The sequence below is a fragment of the Equus przewalskii genome, chromosome 9, assembly GCF_037783145.1.
Source record: "Equus przewalskii isolate Varuska chromosome 9, EquPr2, whole genome shotgun sequence".
NCBI classification, from domain to species: Eukaryota; Metazoa; Chordata; class Mammalia; order Perissodactyla; family Equidae; genus Equus; species Equus przewalskii.
This window is the reverse complement of record NC_091839.1, coordinates 8,253,870-8,272,981: the sequence shown is the minus strand read 5'-3', so window position 1 is coordinate 8,272,981 and position 19,112 is coordinate 8,253,870. Positions and strand designations below refer to the sequence as shown.

Sequence of the window (19,112 nt, the reverse complement as noted above, 5' to 3'; positions counted from 1 at the left end):
CCTTATACGCAATGAGGCAGAACCCTCTTCTCCAATGGCATTTTGGAGATTATTATTTCTTGAATGTATTTTGGGAGTCTGTCTTAGGGTATTTTCTGCAAAAGGCTGTTAACATGCAAATATGTTACTTGGCAGAGGTATTATCGATAGAGCATATAACATTCTCCTTAACATTTTATTACTTACATTTTCTTTAAATTTAGTTTGGCAATAATGGTAATCCCTGAATTCTAAACGACTGAGCAATGATGCATAGTTTGTCCAAGCTGAGCAGAGAATGCAGGACTCCACTGGCATCACAGGAGTCACACGAATGATTCAGGGACTTCTAATGGTTTTCAATCGTCCTTATCTTTTTTTTTTTTTTTTTTTTTTTGCAGTTTTAAAAATCGTGAATTAACATTTGGAATATATATGTAAAACCACTCTTTCAGAGTGGGGATAATGAACAGTATTAAGTCATGAAGACAACTGAGTGGGTGTAGTGTTTACTAGAATGTGATAGAAAACAGCAGAGTGTATCACATATAGAAAAGGCAAGTGTTGTCTTGGGAACTTTTGTTTCAACTTTTCTATCAATGGCTTTTATTTTACTCTCATTATTACTTACTGTCATTTTCTTTTATTTTACTGTTATTTGTGTCCATTATGTACTGATACATTTCATTATTTATCATCATAGTATTTGTTCGAGTGGAAGGAAAACATAATTCATACTTTATAATATTCAAAATCATTGCATGCACAAACATTATCTGCTTATTAATTACTTGTTAACTGAGTTTTTATTTTTCCTTTTTCTCCCCAAAGCCCCCTGGTACATAGCTGTGTATTTTTAGTTGTGGGTCCTTCTAGTTGTGGCATGTGGGATGCCACCTCAGCATGGCTTGATGAGCGGTGCCATGTCCATGCCCAGGATTCAAACTGGCGAAACCCTGGGCCACTGAAGCTGGAGCCCCATGAACTTAACCACCTGGCCACAGGGCCGGCACCTAACTGGAGTTTTAAATGTTTTATATTATTCAAAAATCCCCAAGAGAAGTCATTAGGTAGTTTAAGTTGAATTTAAGTTGTACTTGGGAAAATAAGTTAGGGTATTTGAATGAGCTAGAAACATTATCATTTTTCCTATTTATAAAATTATGGAATGTAAGCTCTGAAATTTGGGCATCCGAAAATTTACTATTCAACATATTATCAGGAATACATTAGATTCAGATAATGAAGAAAACTGTAGGGGCAGGCCCCGTGGCCGTGTGGTTAAGTTTGCGTGCTCTGCTTCGGCAGCCCAGGGTTTCGCCAGTTTGAATCCTGGGTGAGGATATGGCACCGCTCATCAAGCCATGCTGAGGCAGCATCCCACATAGCACAACTAGAAGGACCTACAACTGAAAAAAAAACACACAACTACGTACTAGGGGGCTTTGTGGAGAAAAAGGAAAAATAAAATCTTTAGAAAAAAAAGAAAGAAAACTGTAGTGGCTAAATTTTGTTTAGATTTCTCATTTAAGACAATAATAATTTATATCTTTTTTAAAAAATGGAGCTACCTTGGCTATCATTTTGTTGATAAATTCTTTTTCCCTTAAAGTAGTAATTAGAAAATGTGGAAGAATGACTTCTGCTTTTGGAATTTGTTGTAGAAAAATCACCTCTCCTTGATATTACAAAAAAGCTCTATGACCTTAAAGAAATTTCTCCCATAAAATTACTTTCCAGTATGAATTTTCTGGTGCAGCAAAATTTATGAGCTCTGAGATGGAGGCCTTCAAACCCTTATATTCTAAAGCTTTTGTCACATTCCTGTACTCATAAAATAGTCCTACCATTTGACTTCTCGAATAGCATATAATAATGTCAACAATAGCAATGATAATCACACTGAGTATCAGATACTGTCCAAAGGGAGTTACATGTATTTAATCATTTATAATTTAATCATTATATACATTTAATACATATTATATAGTACACATATAATACAGTATTTAACACATAAAGAAACTGAGGCACAGAGAGCTTAAGTAAGTTATCTAATTTCACAGTTAAGAAATGGTGAAATAGAGATGGTGCTCAATAAAGCATATAATTCAGCATTACATTCCAGGATTATAAAGATTTTTTAAAAAATGTTTACCGGGTTCCAGAGGTCATTTCTACCTTCATTAATACAGGCTTTCTAAAAATGAGTTGATTTTGAGCACAAGCAAGAGGATGTTCTACATTCATTACAAACACAATATAACATGTTCTCTAATATTCCAGAGCTGTTGAAGACGGGTGAAAGTTTCCTATCTTAAATCATATTCAAGGCTTTCTCAATTATGAAGCCTCATGTGTTGAGTGAGTTGTGAATGACGTCTAAAGTCTTTACCACAGTGGACACATGCATAGGGTTTCTCACCAGTATGGATCCTTTGATGTAGAGTAAGTTCTGAGCCACGACTAAAGGCCTTCCCACACTCCTTACACTCATAGGGTTTCTCACCAGTATGAGTTCTTAGATGTTCAGTAAGGTGTGAGCCACGAATAAAGGCCTTCCCACATTGTTTACATTCATAGGGCTTTTCACCTTTATGAATTCTCCGGTGTTCACTAAGTTGTGAGCCATAAATAAAAGCCTTGTCACATTCCTTACATTTGTAGGGTTTTTCACCTGTATGAATTCTCTGATGATATGTAAGTTGTGTGGCACGAAAAAAGGTCTTCCCACATTCCTTACATTCATAATGCTTTTCACCATGAATTTTCTCGTGTTGAGTAAGATAGGCACCACGAATAAAGGTCTTTCCACATTCCTTACATTCAAAAGGTTTCTCACCTGTATGAATTCTCTGATGTTCACTAAGTTGTTTGCCACAGACAAAGGCCTTCTCACATTCTTTACATTTGTAGGGTTTCTCACCTGTATGAATTCTCTGATGTTGAGTAAGATTAGAATTGGAAATAAAGGCTTTCCCACATGCTTTGCATTTATAGGGTCTCTCACCTGTATGAACTCTCAGATGGTAAGTAAGTTGTGAGCCACGGAAAAAGGCCTTCCCACATTCTTTACATTCATAGGGTTTCTCACCTGTATGAATTCTCTGATGTTCATTAAGTTGGGAGGCACATAAAAAGGCCTTCCCACATTCTTTACATCTGTAAGGCTTTTCACCAGTGTGAACTCTTTGATGATAGGTAAGGTGTGAACCAAGAATAAAGGCCTTTCCACATTCCTTACACTCATAAGGTTTCTCGCCACTATGAATTCTCTCATGGTAAGTAAGTTGGGAGCCAAGAATAAAGGCCTTCCCACATTCCTTGCATTCATAGGGTTTTTCACCACTATGAATTCTCTCATGGAGAGTGTATTGTGAACAATAACTAAAGGCTTTTCCACATTTCTCACATTCATATGGTTTCTCTCCTGTATGAACTCTCTGATGTTCAGTGAGCTGTGAACCACGAATAAAGGCCTTCCCACATGCTTTGCACTGATAAGGTTTTTCATCAGTGTGAATTTTCTGATGTTGAATCAGATCAGAACTCCGACCAAAGGCTTTCCCACATTCCACACACTCATAAGGTTTCTCATCATTCTGAATCCTCTCATGTTGACTATAGGTTAGTTTTTTGCTGAAGGTCTTCCTACGCTTCTTAACTTCAGAGTGTTTCTCTTTATTATGACTTTTCTCATGTTGAATAAGGCATGGCAGGTAGCTGAAAGCTTGTTTACCTTCCTTACGTTTGTACAACTTTTCCTTGGTAGGATTTATCTGATGAAGAGTAAGGGATGTGGAATGGCTTTGAGTGGGCTTTTCTTCACAGGTGATTTTCATGTGCATGTAAAGTCCTTCCTGACTTCTCTGTTGACCCTCAAACTTGTCTTTGCACTCCATATTATCTCCAAGATCATGGTGCTTAAGGTTATGGCTGACAGGTTTCCTCATATAATTCCACTGCAGTGATTCCGTTTCATAAGTTCCTTTTTCTGGAGATGACTTTTTGGTCCCACAACTGGATTCCAAGTCTGTAAGATAACAAGAAAGAAAATTCCTGCTGTTTTTGTTTACAAGGAGAAATGAAACTTCTAAGATAAAAATGGTAGCTAAAATGAAAATTCACATTAGAATAGAGTGGCTTACATAGTGCTCTAATATTTTGTGCAATTAAAAAAAGGACACAAGGAGAGAACACAGAATGAAAGGAGTTTATAGGGAGGAAAGTAACTAGGAGAACAGATTAAGTCAGTGGTTCTCCAACTTTGGAGTGGAGTAGAATCACCAAGGAAGCTTATAAAATAACAAAACATCTCTCTCCCTGCTGAAACAAATAAACAAACAAACGTCTGGGTGGATATCCAATCTATGAAGAAATCCTATTAGCTCTCCTGTCAAATTTATCAAGTATCTGATCACATCCACTGCTACCACCCTAGGCCAAGCCACCAGTCTCTCACTGGTCTCTCTGCTCTCAACCTTGCCCCTACAATTTTTCTTCACACAGCAGCCAGAGGAATCCTTTTAAAATGGAATTCATATTGTATTACTCCCCTACTAAAAATCTAAGAGTTTACCATCTCAGAATAAAACCCAAAGTCCTACTTACTATGGCCCACAAGACCCTACATGAGTTTGCCTTGGCAACTTCTCTAATGTCATCTCTTACCACTCTCCTAGTTATTCATTTTGCTCTCACCACAATCGCCTTGTTGCTGTTCAAAATTGACAAGCACATGCCTCCATGTTTACTTTTTGGAAAATTCCCCCAGATATCTGCATGGCTCGCTCTCTCATTTCAGTTGTCTGCTGAAATGTCACATTATCAAAAACATGCAATATATAATAGCACCTAGAATGCATTTATCACTAATGGATATCCTTTTTTTTTTTAAGTTTGTGCCTTGTTTGCCTCCCCCATGCTTAATCAAAGCAAGGAGTTTGTTTCATCCTCTGCTTTATTTCTAGTGCCTAAAACCATTTCTCACACATTGTTGACACTCAATATTTGTCAACAATTTAAAAAATGCAAATGCTCCTTTGTTCATCAGAACAATCTCCCCAGATGCTTCTGATATAAAAACAAGTTTGAGAATGAAACTTAAAACGTTTCAATGGTTTACTTTTGTACTTAGAATAAAATCCAAACTCCTATTTGTGGCCTACAAGCCCAGGCATGATCCATTCCTTGATTACCTTTTTGACCTCATTTTGAACCATTACTATCTTCAGGAACAATGCTCTAAACTTAGTGGCTTTATTTAAGCTCCTGGAACATATCAAATTCTTTCCCATTTAAGACTCTTTCAGGAGACGATGTCAAGATGGCAGCGTAGGAGGACTCCGAACTCACCTCCTCCCAAGGACACAACAAATTTACAACTTACTCTTGGAAGAACTACCCCTGAGAGAGAACTGAAAATGGGAAAAAAGAACCCCCATAACAAGGGACAGTGCTGACTGAGATGGAAGAGGCAGAAATTCCTTCCTGGAGAGAAAAAAGACAGCTTCTAGCCAAGGCACTTCATGGCTGGCTGGGAGCAATCTTAAGGTACAAAGCCTTCCCCGGAGGAGTGGGGGATCTGAGAGGGGGAGCATTACCACAATAAGCAGCTTTTGGACTCAGTACAACCAAGACAAATGTCATATCTGGCTTTGCTGGCTGTTAACTAAAATGGAGAATACCCCCAGAAAAGCTAACAGACATAAGGGGAAAAAAAGCCTGCTCTTAAAGGGTCCATGCACAAATTCACCCATTTTGGAAAGCAACTTAAAATAACCAGAAGGAAAGGTGCATAGTCCTTTGATGAAAAGAGACTCAATTCATAGGTTATGGGTGCATCTCAGTGAGAGGTAAGATCTCCCCAGCGACTGAGACATTGGTGGCAGCCATTATTGTGACCTAGTACAGGCGCACTGACACAAGACACTGTCAGAAGCTATTGGAGTTCTTCCCCTGGCATGTTAGTGCAGGGGTCTGCCCCACCTACTAGAGCACCAATCTAATCCAGCTCAGCCAGGGAAGGCAGCCCACTCTAGGAACTGGCCCCACTGAAGAGCAAGCCCTTGGGAAACTTGTGGGCCTGCATAGGTGGGGTGCATAGAACCTCTGCAGCTGGGTGAGTGAGTCCACCTCTGTGGGGCAGGGTGTGCATGAGCGGTGGGCCTGCATTGGTGGAGTGTGTGGGGCCTCTGCAATGGGGCAACTGTATCCGCTTCAGTGGGTTGGGGTGTGTGCACAGGGCAGGACTGTGTTGATGGGGTGTGTGGCCCTGCAGGTGGTGGAGTGTGTCAGCCACAGCAGACTTGTGCTTCTCAAACAGCCACATAGGGGACAAGCCCCACCTTCCGAAGCCTGCAACAACTGGGTATTTCCATACCTGGGGCTTGCCCCACTCAGCGGCACTCCTGAGAGAGCTGACAACAGCTTTGCAGGCTGGAGGCCTATAGCAATTATAAGCCCCTGAGCCTAGCAACCAGCCACGCTGGGGCCTACTCAACAGAAAAACTGCAACAGGAATTTGCTATTAGACCTTGCAGCCAACCATGCTGGGGTTCCCCATGCCCCAAAGTGACTGAAGGGACCACAGAAGCCACATGCACCTGATGATTACAACCAGCCAGCCAGGGAGACAGCCTAGCCTCCCTGGGCAACTGCAGCAAGAGCAACCCTGGCACAACAGAAGGACACATGGAGCCCACACAGGGAATACTCCTGGATCATTTGGACTGGTGACAAGAGGGAAGCACACTGCTGGGCTTCATAAGGCATCTCTTACATAAGGCCACCTCTCCAAGATTGGGAGATTAGCTGACCCACCTAATACATAGATGTAAGCACAAAGGAAGAGGCAAAATGAGGAGACAAAGTAATACGTTCCAAGTAAGGGAACAGGACAAAACCCCAGAAAAAGAACCAAATGAAACAGAGATAAACAATCTACCCAAGAAAGAGTACAAACTAATAGTCATAAGGATGCTCACTGATCTTGGGAGAAGAATGGACAAAGTCAGCGAGAACTTCAACAAAGAACTGGAAAATATAAGAAGAGCCAATCAGAAATGAAGAATACAATACTGGAAATGAAAAATTCACTAGAGGGACTAAATAGCAGACTAGTTGATACAGAAGAACGGATCAGTGGGCTGGACGAAAGACTAAAGGAAATCACCCAAGCTGAACAGATAAAAGAAAAAGAATTAAAAAGAATGAGAACAGTCTAAGGGAACTCTGGGACAACATCATGCACACTAATATCCATATTATAGGTGTCTCAGAAGGAGAACAGAGAGACAAAGGGGCAGAGAATCTATCTGAAGAAACAATAGCTGAAAACTTTCCTAACCTAAGGAAGGAAACAGACATCCAGGTACAGGAAGCACAGAGAGCACCAAACAAGATAAATCCAAAGAGGCCCACCCAAAGACACACTGTAATTAAAACATTAAGAATTAAAGATAAAGAGAGAATCCTAAAAGCTGTAAGAGAAAGGCAACAAGTGACATACAAAGGAAACCCTATAAGGCTATCAGCTGACTTCTCAGCAGAAACCTTACAGGCTAGAAGGGAGTGGTATGATATATTTAAAGTGCTGAAAGGAAGAAACCTATAGCCAAGAATACTCTACTAGGCAAGGTTATCATTCAGAATGGAAGGAGAGATAAAGAATTTCCTAGACAAGGAAAACTTAAGGGAGTTTGTCACCAAGAAACCAGCCTTACCAGAAATGCTAAAGGGACTTACTTAAGTGGGAAAGAGAAGATCACAAATAAGAATAAGAAAATTATCAAAAGAAACCCCACAATAAAATCACTAGTAAAGGCAAATATACAGTAAAGGTAGCAGATCAATCACCTATGAAGCCAATATGAAGGTCAAAAGACAAAAGTACTAAAATTATCTATTTCCATAATAATAGGGTAACAGATATACACACACACACAAAAAGAGGTTAGATATGGTATCAAAAACATATAATGTAGGAGGAGGGGAGTAAAAGAGTAGAGCTATTAGCAAGAGATCAAACAAAAGAGACCAAGAACTTAATATAGAGCTATATACATAGGTTATTATATATGAACCTCATGGTAATCACAAACCAGAAACCTATAATAAATATAAAAAATTAAGAGAAAGGAACCCAAACATAATACTAAAGAAAGCCATCAAATCACAAGGGAAGAAAGCAAGAGTAGAAGAATGGAATAAAGAACTACTAAAACACCCAGGAAAAAAGTAACAAAATGACAATAAATACATTCTTATCAATAGCTATTTTAAATGTCAATGGACTAAACGGTCCAATCAAAAGGCAGAGGATGGCAAATTGGATAAAAAAATAAGATCCATATGTATGCTGCATTCACAAGAGCCACACTTCAGACCTACAGACACTCACAAACTGAAAGCAAAAGGATGGAAGAAGATACTCCATGCAAACAGCAATGAAGAGAAAGCTGGGGTAGTAATATTTCTATCAGATAAAATAGACTTTAAAACAAACACTATAACAAGAGACAAAGAAGGACACTACATAATGATAAAGGGAATAATCCAACAGGAGGATATAATACTTGTAAATATCTATGCACTGACATAGAAGCACCTAAATATATAAAGCAATTATTAATAGACATGAAAGGTGAATACATAGCAACACAATAGTAGTGGGGGACTTAGACCAATGGATGGATCATCCAAACAGAAGATCAATAAGTAAACATTGGCTTTAAATGGCACACTAGACCAGATGAACTTAGATTTTACAGAACATTCCATCCAAAAACCACAGAATACACATTCCTTTCAAATGCACATGGAACATTCTCCAGGATAGATCACATATTAGACCACAAAACAAGTCTCAATAAATTTAAGAAGACTGAAATAATACTAAGACTCTTTCACATGATCTTCTATCTGCCAGGAATGCTCTCAGCATGGCCAGGTCCTTTTTGTCCAAAATGTTCTAACTTAAATGCAGCTGCTCAGATAGGCTACGCCTGAAAACTCTAATTGGGTCCATGCCATATCTTTATCTTTATTCTCTATATTCCTCATTCTTGTTTCAATTTTTGTAACTCTAGAATTATATTTCATTTATTTATGTTGATCTTCCTACTCCTCAAGCTTCACAAGTGTAGAAAAAATATGACTTTATGGGTATTCCTCAGAACACAAAAGCATACACAGAGTTTTCTTTTTCCCCTCATGCATTTTTTCAGGTCTTCCTTTCCAGTACCTTCTATTCAAGGCCAAATGTTCTCATATTTCCCAGAAAACTATCTCTATAATGTTCTAGAAATAGTGACAAGTTGACACCATAAAGAAAATTTTATGTTATTCTGAATAAAGTTGGGAGACAGGTATAATTTTCAAACCTAGAGGAATGCTATCTGATATGACTGGAGCACCAGGACACCCTCCAACAACACTGCATATAGGCTGTAACAGGGGGCGAGGGTGGGAGAGAAAATAAACATAGATCAGTAAATTCAAGTTTAAACATCTTTTGGTAATAAGAGTCAGAAAACATGCTTTTGCTGAAAAGCAGAAAGAAACTGTAAACAAAAAAGCAGAAAACCCCATATACCTCAAAAGTTTAACACCAACTCATACCAGCAAAATGTACTGGGACAAGAATATCTGGCTTTTACTTTCTTTCTGTCAGAGAAGTACAATATGGTTTACAAAACACTAGGAAAGAAACCAACTGGAATATAGTGATTAAGGGACCAAATAAATCCAATTTAGACCCAAAACTATTCTCCATGTTATAGTAACATGATAATAAAAAAGGGAAGAAATATGTATCTAATGATTCTGGGGTAGGAGGCACTGTGGGACTACACAGGGTAAAGTGCTAAATGGCAACCCAGTGGGATAAGAATGCCCAAGTCTTAGAACTGTGCTGAGGGTGAGGGATATGTACAAAAATGTACTCAGTTAAATAGTAGAACTTTTTACTGTCATTACATTAATGGAAGAGTAAGTGGGAAAATTGCTAATGGGGTGATGACTGAAGACAATAAGATGAAGTCTTAAAAGCAGAAGTCATTTTGGGAGACCCCTTTTATTCTTACCCCCCTCAAGTCTGCTGAGTCTATCTCCTAAGTAGCTCTTGAATCTGCTTCCTTATCCCCAACGCCAACACTCTGAGGAAGCCGGAAGCCCTTCTCATTTGAACCAGTGTCACCCACTCAGCAATGTCATGAGCCCCTTTCTTCTAATCTGCCTCCGGCAGTCAGAGCAATATTTTAAATATGTACATATGATGTTGCTGTCCTACTTAAGATTCTTCATTAGCTCACAAATGCTTTGGGGATAAAATTCAAACTCGTTAGTTGTATTTTTCAAATTGTTTTGACTGCAACCTCATAAGAAGAGATACATGTTATATTATGACCGAGTATACACACACAGACATAAACAAAACAAATAAGTTATGAAATAATCTTTGCTACATATGATGCATTCTGACATTTTATTTCTTCTTCTGTGTTATTTTATTTAAGGAACAAAACAAAACCAAAAAATTAAAACAAATGCTGTCACAACCTACCAGGTTGTTTTCATAAGCCCTAGAAGGTTCTGCCTGGCCTGGACCCTGCCAGCCTCTCCAAATTCACCCGTCACCTCTCCCTCTCTAGGCTCCAGCTACGAGGGCCATCTTTAAATATCTCATATACACCAATGGCCTTCACTGCACTGTTCCCTCTGCCATGAATGCTCTTCCCTGCACCCTCATCCTCCCTACCTGCTTTCCATCCTTTCGGACTCACCTGAAACTTCACGGACCTTTGCGATTCCTGAGAAGCCTTCCCCAAGGCCAGATTCCTAGCAATGCCGCACCTGTAATTCTCTCTTCGATTAAGACAGCCCCTCTACCCACTGCAGGCTACAAGGGAGGCCCCCATAGCTTTGGGTGCTGGTAAGACCTCCACAACCTGCTATTAAGGCTTGCTTCTCCTGGCGGGTCTCAACTTCTATAAACTCTTAGTGTGACAGTCCCTCTACCCTTAGGTTATAATAGGAATAAGTACCCACCTTCCCCAAAGAGACCACTCAGGACCGATCCTGTGATGTCTGATAGCCCTGGCTTCCTGGGTGCTTGGTCATCACTAGGAGTCTCACCTCACTCCAGATGTGGACCTCCTCTATTGTGACCCAATGTTCCACTGCACTGTAACCAGTAGGCCTTCTGGAACTCACAGTATACTTTCTGCAAATACTCCATAACCTCAGCCTCCCTTCTGATTACTCTCTTGGCCTTCCTGCTCTGATTGAAACCTTGAGCACACTGCTTCCTCTGAAGTACTGTCTTCCCTCACCTCACTCCACCTACCCTCTCCCACAGTAGACATAATAGACCTTGTTATTACCAATAATGACAACACCTCTAAAAGCTCAATTTCAAGCAACCATCCTTTCTGACCACTACCACCCACATTTCTAGCTCATTTACTCTTGTACCATTTGTCCAATATCAAAGACTCTCCTTTCAAATCAAAACAAAACAACCTTTCCTTTGATTCGATGGTTCACCCTGTAGCTCCTACCTATTTACTGTACTCCTTCCTGGCAAAACTTCTCAAAAGAAGTATCTGTACTTTTTTCTTTCTCTCTTTCTCTCTCACCCTCATAATTAACATTTTGCTGTATTTCCTTCCAGGCTTTTTTCCTTGCACTTTCATGTAGTTGAAATAATACTGCAAATACAAACTTGAATCATCTTTGTCCTAATTATTATAGTACTATTATTAAAAACTTCTAAAACACATTCAAACTCTATTTGTACCTCTGAGGGCTCCTCAAATGGGCCTTCAACACTGCCTGGTGAGTTAACTCAATGTCCCACTCTAGTTTTTATTGTTGGCTTATTTCTTCCCCATTCTCTTTTTAATCCTCTACAGTCAGGTTTTTGTTCCTCTCATTTCCAAACCTACTTGTCAGGGTCACCAATAGCTTTCGTCTTGTCAAATCCAATAGCCAGTTCTCAGCCTTCATCTTACTGGACCTCTTACCAGTGTCTTTCACAGTTAACCACACCATCCTCGTGTCTGTCCCTTGGCTTCTCACACACTGCTTTCCCGATTACTTCCTAGATCCGGTGTACTCAGGCTTCTCGTCGATTTCCTTTGCTGGATCCTCTTCCTCTTCCCACCTAACTGCTGGGATGCCCCATGGTTTAGCGTGGACTTTACCTTGGCCTCCATCTAAACAATTCTCTCCATAATCTCATCTATTCCCATAATACAGAGATTAGTCCCACATTTATCTCTTTAGTCCTGACTACCCGCCTACAGGCTTTCAAAAGCTTATTTGACTTCTCTATCAGGATATCTAATGGGCATCTCAAATGCGTAACTCTTGACTTCCTTCTGTGGGCTTCCAAACTCTGATGCCTCTTTCTATTTCCAATCTTTCGGCAGATCTTATTAATTCTACCATTAAAATATAACCCATTCTCTCCACCTCCACATATTAAACCCCATTCTGAGCCGCTGTTCTCTCCAGTGTGGACTCCTGAACTAGTCCACTAACTGGTCCTCTTGCTTCTATTCTTACCCTGACTCTACACACAGCAGCCAGAGTGATCTTTAAACAAAGATCTCTTACTTATCTGCACAAAACCCTCCAAGGGCTTGCTAGCATACTTAGGATAAAATCTCACTCCTTGCGATGGCGTACAAGGCCTTACATGATCTGATCCCTGCCTGTTTCTCTGACCTCATCTCTAATTCCCACTTTCACTCACTCTGTTAGCCTCACTGACCCTGCTGCTGATCCTGAAATAAGTGAAGTGCAGCCTCCCTGCAGGGCCTTCACACTTCTGTTCCCACTGTCTGAACACATAATTCCCCTATTTGGCTCAGCTAATGTTATTCAGGTCTCAGTTCAAATGTCACCTCCTCTGAGAAATCATCCCAGACCATCCTAATGTAAGCTCACAGAAAGCTCTCAATAAACATTTGCCAGCTGGAGATACCTATGCACATTTAAATAAAAAACAGAAATTGGGATAAAACTCAATTCAAAAAATAGATAAAAGGATTGTCTCTGGAAGAAACCAAAGGTAGCTTCCTCATTAAAACAACGGGAACGTAAGAGAGAGGAAGAGTAGTAAATGAGCATTGGAAGGAAAGTTCCTTTGGGAACTCATATTGATGTCACCTTCCTGCTCTCCCTGCGTCTCAGGTCTTCTTTCTGCAGGCCTTCGGAGAGAGCTTTGCACAGGCATCTCCAAGTGCTGCCACCTCACAGACCAGCTGTAGCACTATGAGCACTAGCTGCTCCTCTGTGACCAGCCCTTATTCACCTGAGCTCCGTCTTCTTGCCATGGCTCTCACCACCATCCAGGGCTCCTTCCCTTGCTCCAATAAGGAAAACACATCTGGCTTAGGGACCGAACATCCAGCTTAAAAGAAAAGAAATGGGACATGGTCATGGTGTGGGAGTCCCAGATCCACATCCAGTCCATTGGTCACCAAAGAGAGACACTGACAGAGGAAGATGTGAAGGACTGAAGAATGAGAAGTCAGAAGGTACACAGTGGAGCTGTCCACTTCTACCTCTACAAAACTCAAACCTTTCCTTAGGAATAGAAATCAGAAATTCACCATGAAGGAGGCAGAAAGTATGGGAGACGAATTCTAAAAATTGGGTAAGATGACCTTACCCAGGGAGACCAGGTTGCTATAGTTCTCCAGCATCACCTCCCGGTACAAGTCCCTCTGCGCGGGGTCCAGGCACTCCCACTCCTCCTGAGAGAAGTCGATGGCCACATCCCTGAAAGTCACCAACCACTGAAACAACAAATCCATTTATTATTTGTGAAAATACGGCAATGATTTTGAGGTGAAGTGAGAAAAGGAGGAGGGTGTTGAAGGAAGGGGGTGACACAACAAACAGCAGGCCATGGCTGAACACCTGTAACACTGAAGGAAAGTGGGTGCCCGAACTGTGGTGTCAGCGTGCCCTTGATCACTCCTACTGCCACAGACAAAACTTCCTATTTATAATAAGACAATTCCATTATCCAGAAAGGTCCAGGAATGAAAAAGGCCAGATGAACGCAGTTTCCCAATTAAATTAACTATTGTATGCAATCACACAGCACATTAAGCTTTCACATTCTCAATAAATAAATAAATTCTCAATAAATATGAGTCCTTTCCTTCTCTTCTCCCTTTAAAGAAAAAGCTAAAGAAAACTGATAAAATATTTCCAAATAATTTTTAACAAATCTCTAGGCTAGAACATAGAATTTGGGTATAACTTAAGAATTTTTTGAAGATTCAAATTCATCAAGTCACAATATTATGTCACTGAATATAATGGACACGACAGTTCCATTTTATGGATAAAATGATCTGCTTATTTGGGAGGATTTAAATTAAATTCTATAATGTCTCTGAGCTCTAAGAATCTAAAATTCTCAAGAGAGCATGCATCTGGCAGGTTCTATTTGCTCCAACTTTCCGTGTTCCTAGGCGACAGCAAACTGATGTATGACAGCCTAGATGCACATGGGCATTGCTCAGGACTGACACATTCCGGCCAGCTCCAGAGTGAACTTGACTGCTGATCATCCTCTTATTGGTTCCTGGGCAGGAGGAGTGTGGTGGGTACAATAACGGCCCCCAAAGACGTCCAGATCCTGATCCCTGGAACCTGTGAACATGTTACCTTATGTGGCAAATGGGACTCTGCAGATGTGCTAAGTTAAGGATCTTGAGATGGAGAGATTATCCTGGATTATCTGGTCGGGCCCAGTGTAATTCCAGGGTGTTTTAAGTGATAGAGGGTGGCAGAAGAGTCAGCAAAGCAGCTGTGATAATGAAAGCAGACGTCAGAGTGATGCAATTGCTGGCTCTGCAGATGGACGGAGCCATGAGCCGAGGAATGTGGGCAGCCTCTCACAGCTGGATAAGGTAAGGAAACAGATTCTCCTCTAGAACCTCCAGAAGGAACATAGACCTGTCAACACTTTGACTTCAGCCCTGTAAGACTGATTTCAGACTCTAATCTCCAGAAGTATAAAAAAATACACTTGTGTTGTTGTAAGCCATTAAGTTTGTAGCACTTTGGTACAGCAGCAAGAAGAAATGATACAACGGGCAAGATCTCTTCCCTCTCAGTTCCCCGCCCAATCTTAAAAGTTTCACAGAAAAATCTTGCCACACTGAGACTGAGAACATCCAGCAGAAATGCTGTCACTTCCAAGTGGAAAACCTAGGTTTGCAGAGGAGATCAAGGTTTGCCATGTGTCCCATTTAACCGCCTCATCAAACCATTGTACTAACATTGCTCCTAAGGGGAGCTATTCTGCTTCCTTAGGGCTCCTGGCAGAAGACTTTGCATGTAAAAAATGTAGAATGATCTAAATAAACATCTAAACACTGTTTGGTCAGGGAAAACATTTAGAGAAGAATGGAGCTCTTTGCTATGATCACTCACTGGAACGTGGGAAAATTGGGAGCAGTTCCCTTAGGGGACTATGCAAGGCAGAAACTTTGGGGATAAATAAATCTGGTGGTCACACCACACGACAAAACAACTACACTTCAGGAAGGAAAGAAGAAAGAGCAACTCACGTGGGGCATGGTTTTTAGAACTGTCAGAACTGATCAATTCTCTGGGTTCCTCTCCTGGAGATGTACAGAGTCCAGAGACGGCAGGGCTGGAGAAGGAAAAAGAAGCCATGAGATCAGGCTTGCCTCAGGGCCCACGAAATGAGAGCATCTTGAAACCACTTTTACTTCCCCTCTGTGAAGAGCTTTGGAAAAATTTCAGCCCTCCTACAAATCCAATGGAATTCAGCTACAGCAATGGATTCAGCCCGAAGAAATTCAGGCCAGCCTTTTCCTTAATCCCCATGCTGCTGAGCAGGATCCTAGAGGGTGCTAGTTTTCCAGGGCATATTTCATCTCTAGGATAGGGGCCTGCCCAGGGAAGCCTGGGGAGCACACAGCTCCCCCAGGCCCCACACACTAAGCGAGATGCTTTGATCCCACAGCTTAGGGCTCAGTCCCACAAGACTACGCCTGACTTCAGAAGCCAATCGCAAATTCCAGGGCATGCGTGCTCCTAACCTACCAGCTAGAAAGTGGGGGCTCCAACAATCCCCTCCTAAGGAGTTCGATAGTTTGCTAGGATGGCTCACAGAACTCAGGAAGACACTTTACTCACATTTACCAATTTATTATAAAGGATACAACTCAGGAACAGCCAAATGGAAAAGATGCATAGGGCAAGGTATGGGGGAGGGAGGGTGCCTGGAGCTTCCAATGCCTTCTCTGCATGTGCTGCCGCAAAGCACCTCAATGTGTTCACCAACCCAGAAGCTCATGGTATCTCCTAGTTCAAAAGTTTTTATAGAGCTTAACCTCCAGTCCCACCCACCCCTTTCCTGGAGGTCAGTGGGTGGGTTGGAAAGTTCCAACCTTCTAATCACTTGGTCTTTCTGGTGACCAGCCCAGAAAGTGAGGCAATCTAAGGGCCCCAACCCAAGCACCTCATTAACACAAATTCGGGCGTGATCATTATGAGTGACAAAAGACACTCCTATCACTCAGAAAATTCCAAGGGTGTTAGGAGCTCTGTGCCAGGAACCAGGGACAAAAACCAAATATATTTCGTATTTTATCAGAAATATTAATGCAAAATCTGAAATAAAATACCAGCAAATATAAATCCAACAGCACATTAAAAAAATAGCTATGATTAAGTGGGATTTTCTCAGCATTAAAAAGCTGGTTTGATATGATAGAAAAAAGACAAGAATACCCACTACTTTCACTATCATTTCTCATCGTATTAGATGTATTAGCCAATGAGAAAGACAAGAGAACTCAAGAGCAACAAGAACAGGAAAAGAACAGGCAGAACGCCCTCTGTCTGAGATATGACAGCATGCCTGAAAACCCATGAGATTCAACGAAAGAAAAAAGCTACAACAAAAAATAAGAGAACTTGGTAAAGCAGCAGGATAGAAGATTAGCATTAAAAGAAATGACCTTTATATATAAAACAATAACTACATAGAAAATAAAACAAAAGAAAAGCTACAAGCCACAAAAAAGATAAAACACCTAGGCATAAGCTTAACAAGAAATGCATAAAACCTGTAAGAGGAAACATTTGAAATACTCCTGAAAGACATAAAAATAGATTTGAACAAATGGCTAGAACAATGCTTATCAACAGCTTTTTCATTATTGCCCCTCTGAGGCGCCTTTTTAAACTTGTTTTTTTCTTAATCACCCCCCCCGAATAGGAAATTTCAATAGGACAGATATACTGTATACATTTTTTATGTACTGTATGTATATCAGAGCTTTATAAATAAAAAGAATAAGAATAGTGCTCACTCATTTTATTCAATACAGGTTAAGAATGAGTAATAAAAATTTTAAGTAAAAAGCTAAATTAAAATAAGAAAGCTATTAGGCCCACCCCATGGCCTAGTGGTTAAGATCAGTGCTGTCCACTTTGGCAGCCAGGGTTCAGTTCCCCGGCACAGACCTACACCTCTTGTCAGTGGTCATGCTCTGATGGCGACCCACATACAAAACACAGGAAGACTCGCACAGATGTTAGCTCAAGGCAAATCTTCCTCAGCAAAAAAATAATAAATTAATTAAATTGACAGGTAAAAATGGCAAGCAATAGGATATATTGGAGAATATGAGGAAGCCATGTGGTATAAACCTAATTCGGCCTGACCTTGTCTTTCCAAAAGGGCCTGACCAAGGCCATTGAGCATGCATTGTATATCTGCTTTAGAGATTCCCTCTGGCAAGAGCAAAGACCCTTGAGATAAAGGTGCAACCTCCCTCCCCCTCCCAACTTTGGCGTCTCCTTAAGGATTAAGCATCTTTCCTTAGGCTAGAAACTGAGTGCTGCGCTCACCTGTGACCGCCCAGCTCAAGACAATAGACTTGCCTCCTGCTAGGCCCACCAAGATAGCAGACCCACTACCTGCTGTGTCCATCAAGTGCTGTGCGGACAGGGCAATCTTGTGACTATTGTGGGAGGGACATTTTAATCATATGTAAAGCACCCTCTTTGGGGGTATATAACCACTCTGTACATCTCATTTCTTTGGTGCCCTTTCTTCCTTCGGGAAGAAAGGCCCAGGGCCATGGTCCTCAGATTTCAGCTCAGAATAAACTCAGCCAAATTTTCATTTATAAATTGGTTATGGATTATTTTCATTGACAAAATTAAAAAGCTATTAACATTTACCCTAACTTTATAACTATTTGCTAAGTAACTTTTAATGTAATTTACTTAAATAAATTGTAACATTATAATACATACGGAAATTAGCACTTTATATAAGTACATAATATACACAATGTAATCAAATTTTTTAAATATCATTCAGAACTGTTCTTTTCCAGCAAAAAGTAAAATGATTGAAAAATTAATTTCTTAAAAATTATTTTTAGTGAACTTAACTTTTGCTAGATAGGAGAAACTTTGAACTATTTGCTTGATCTTCATTTAGATATTGCGGACATCTTTACTTTTCAGCACCTGACATAATTGATGGGTTTGACAATGGTTAACTTTACCCAAGCCCTATAATCCTGAGAACTAGCCAGGATGAGAGGGATCCCCTCGCCCTTTGTGTACTGGAGAACAGCTGAATGCAAAGAACCTCCCTTCCCCATGTAACTTATTTTCTAAGACTGGAGGACGACCCCCTTTTTTTTAACCTATGACAAGGACAGACAGACCCTCCAAGTTGCCATTCCTTGTCTCATCAATGATTAGCTGAGCTGTTTGACCCCATTGACCAATCTGGAGAAAATGTCTGATAACCTCACTTGACCATACTTTAGTCAGGCTTCCCTCCTTCTCCCAGGCCCTTGAACTTTGGCCTACCCTTGATCCTGGGCCAGCAGAGGAATGTAGAACATTCTTAACAATGACTCCAGCCCCTCCCCAGCTGACCACAGAGAACATCTACACAACAGTTCACCCACTCATGCCACTCCCACATCCACTTCTTTCTGTTCTGTTTACCTTCCCTATAAAAGAAAATTCTTTGCTATCTGACCTTTGAGATGCTTGCAGATCTCATGGTCATCAGTGTTCTCCCAACTAGTCTCTCTTCCTTC

At 40.6% G+C, this 19,112-nt stretch overlaps 1 protein-coding gene across 6 annotated transcripts in view; it reads right to left on the bottom strand.

Annotated features, from left to right (window-relative positions):
• Positions 1-1,893: 1,893 nt before the first annotated feature.
• Positions 1,894-19,112, bottom strand: part of LOC139073465 (zinc finger protein 571) — a 34,932-nt gene continuing 17,713 nt past the window's right edge. For 2 of the 6 annotated variants that reach the window (XM_070557487.1, XM_070557489.1), the window contains exons 2-3: positions 15,579-15,664; positions 1,894-4,012 (exon numbers count right to left, since the gene is read on the bottom strand). In XM_070557487.1, the coding sequence (XP_070413588.1) occupies positions 2,319-4,012; positions 15,579-15,664 (1,780 nt within the window). In that variant the 3' untranslated portion in view covers positions 1,894-2,318. Of the gene's footprint in view, positions 4,013-11,028; positions 11,108-13,300; positions 13,400-13,660; positions 13,788-15,578; positions 15,716-19,112 lie in introns of those variants that run through there. The other 4 variants (XM_070557488.1, XM_070557491.1, XM_070557490.1 and 1 more) reach the window with 4 other exon arrangements.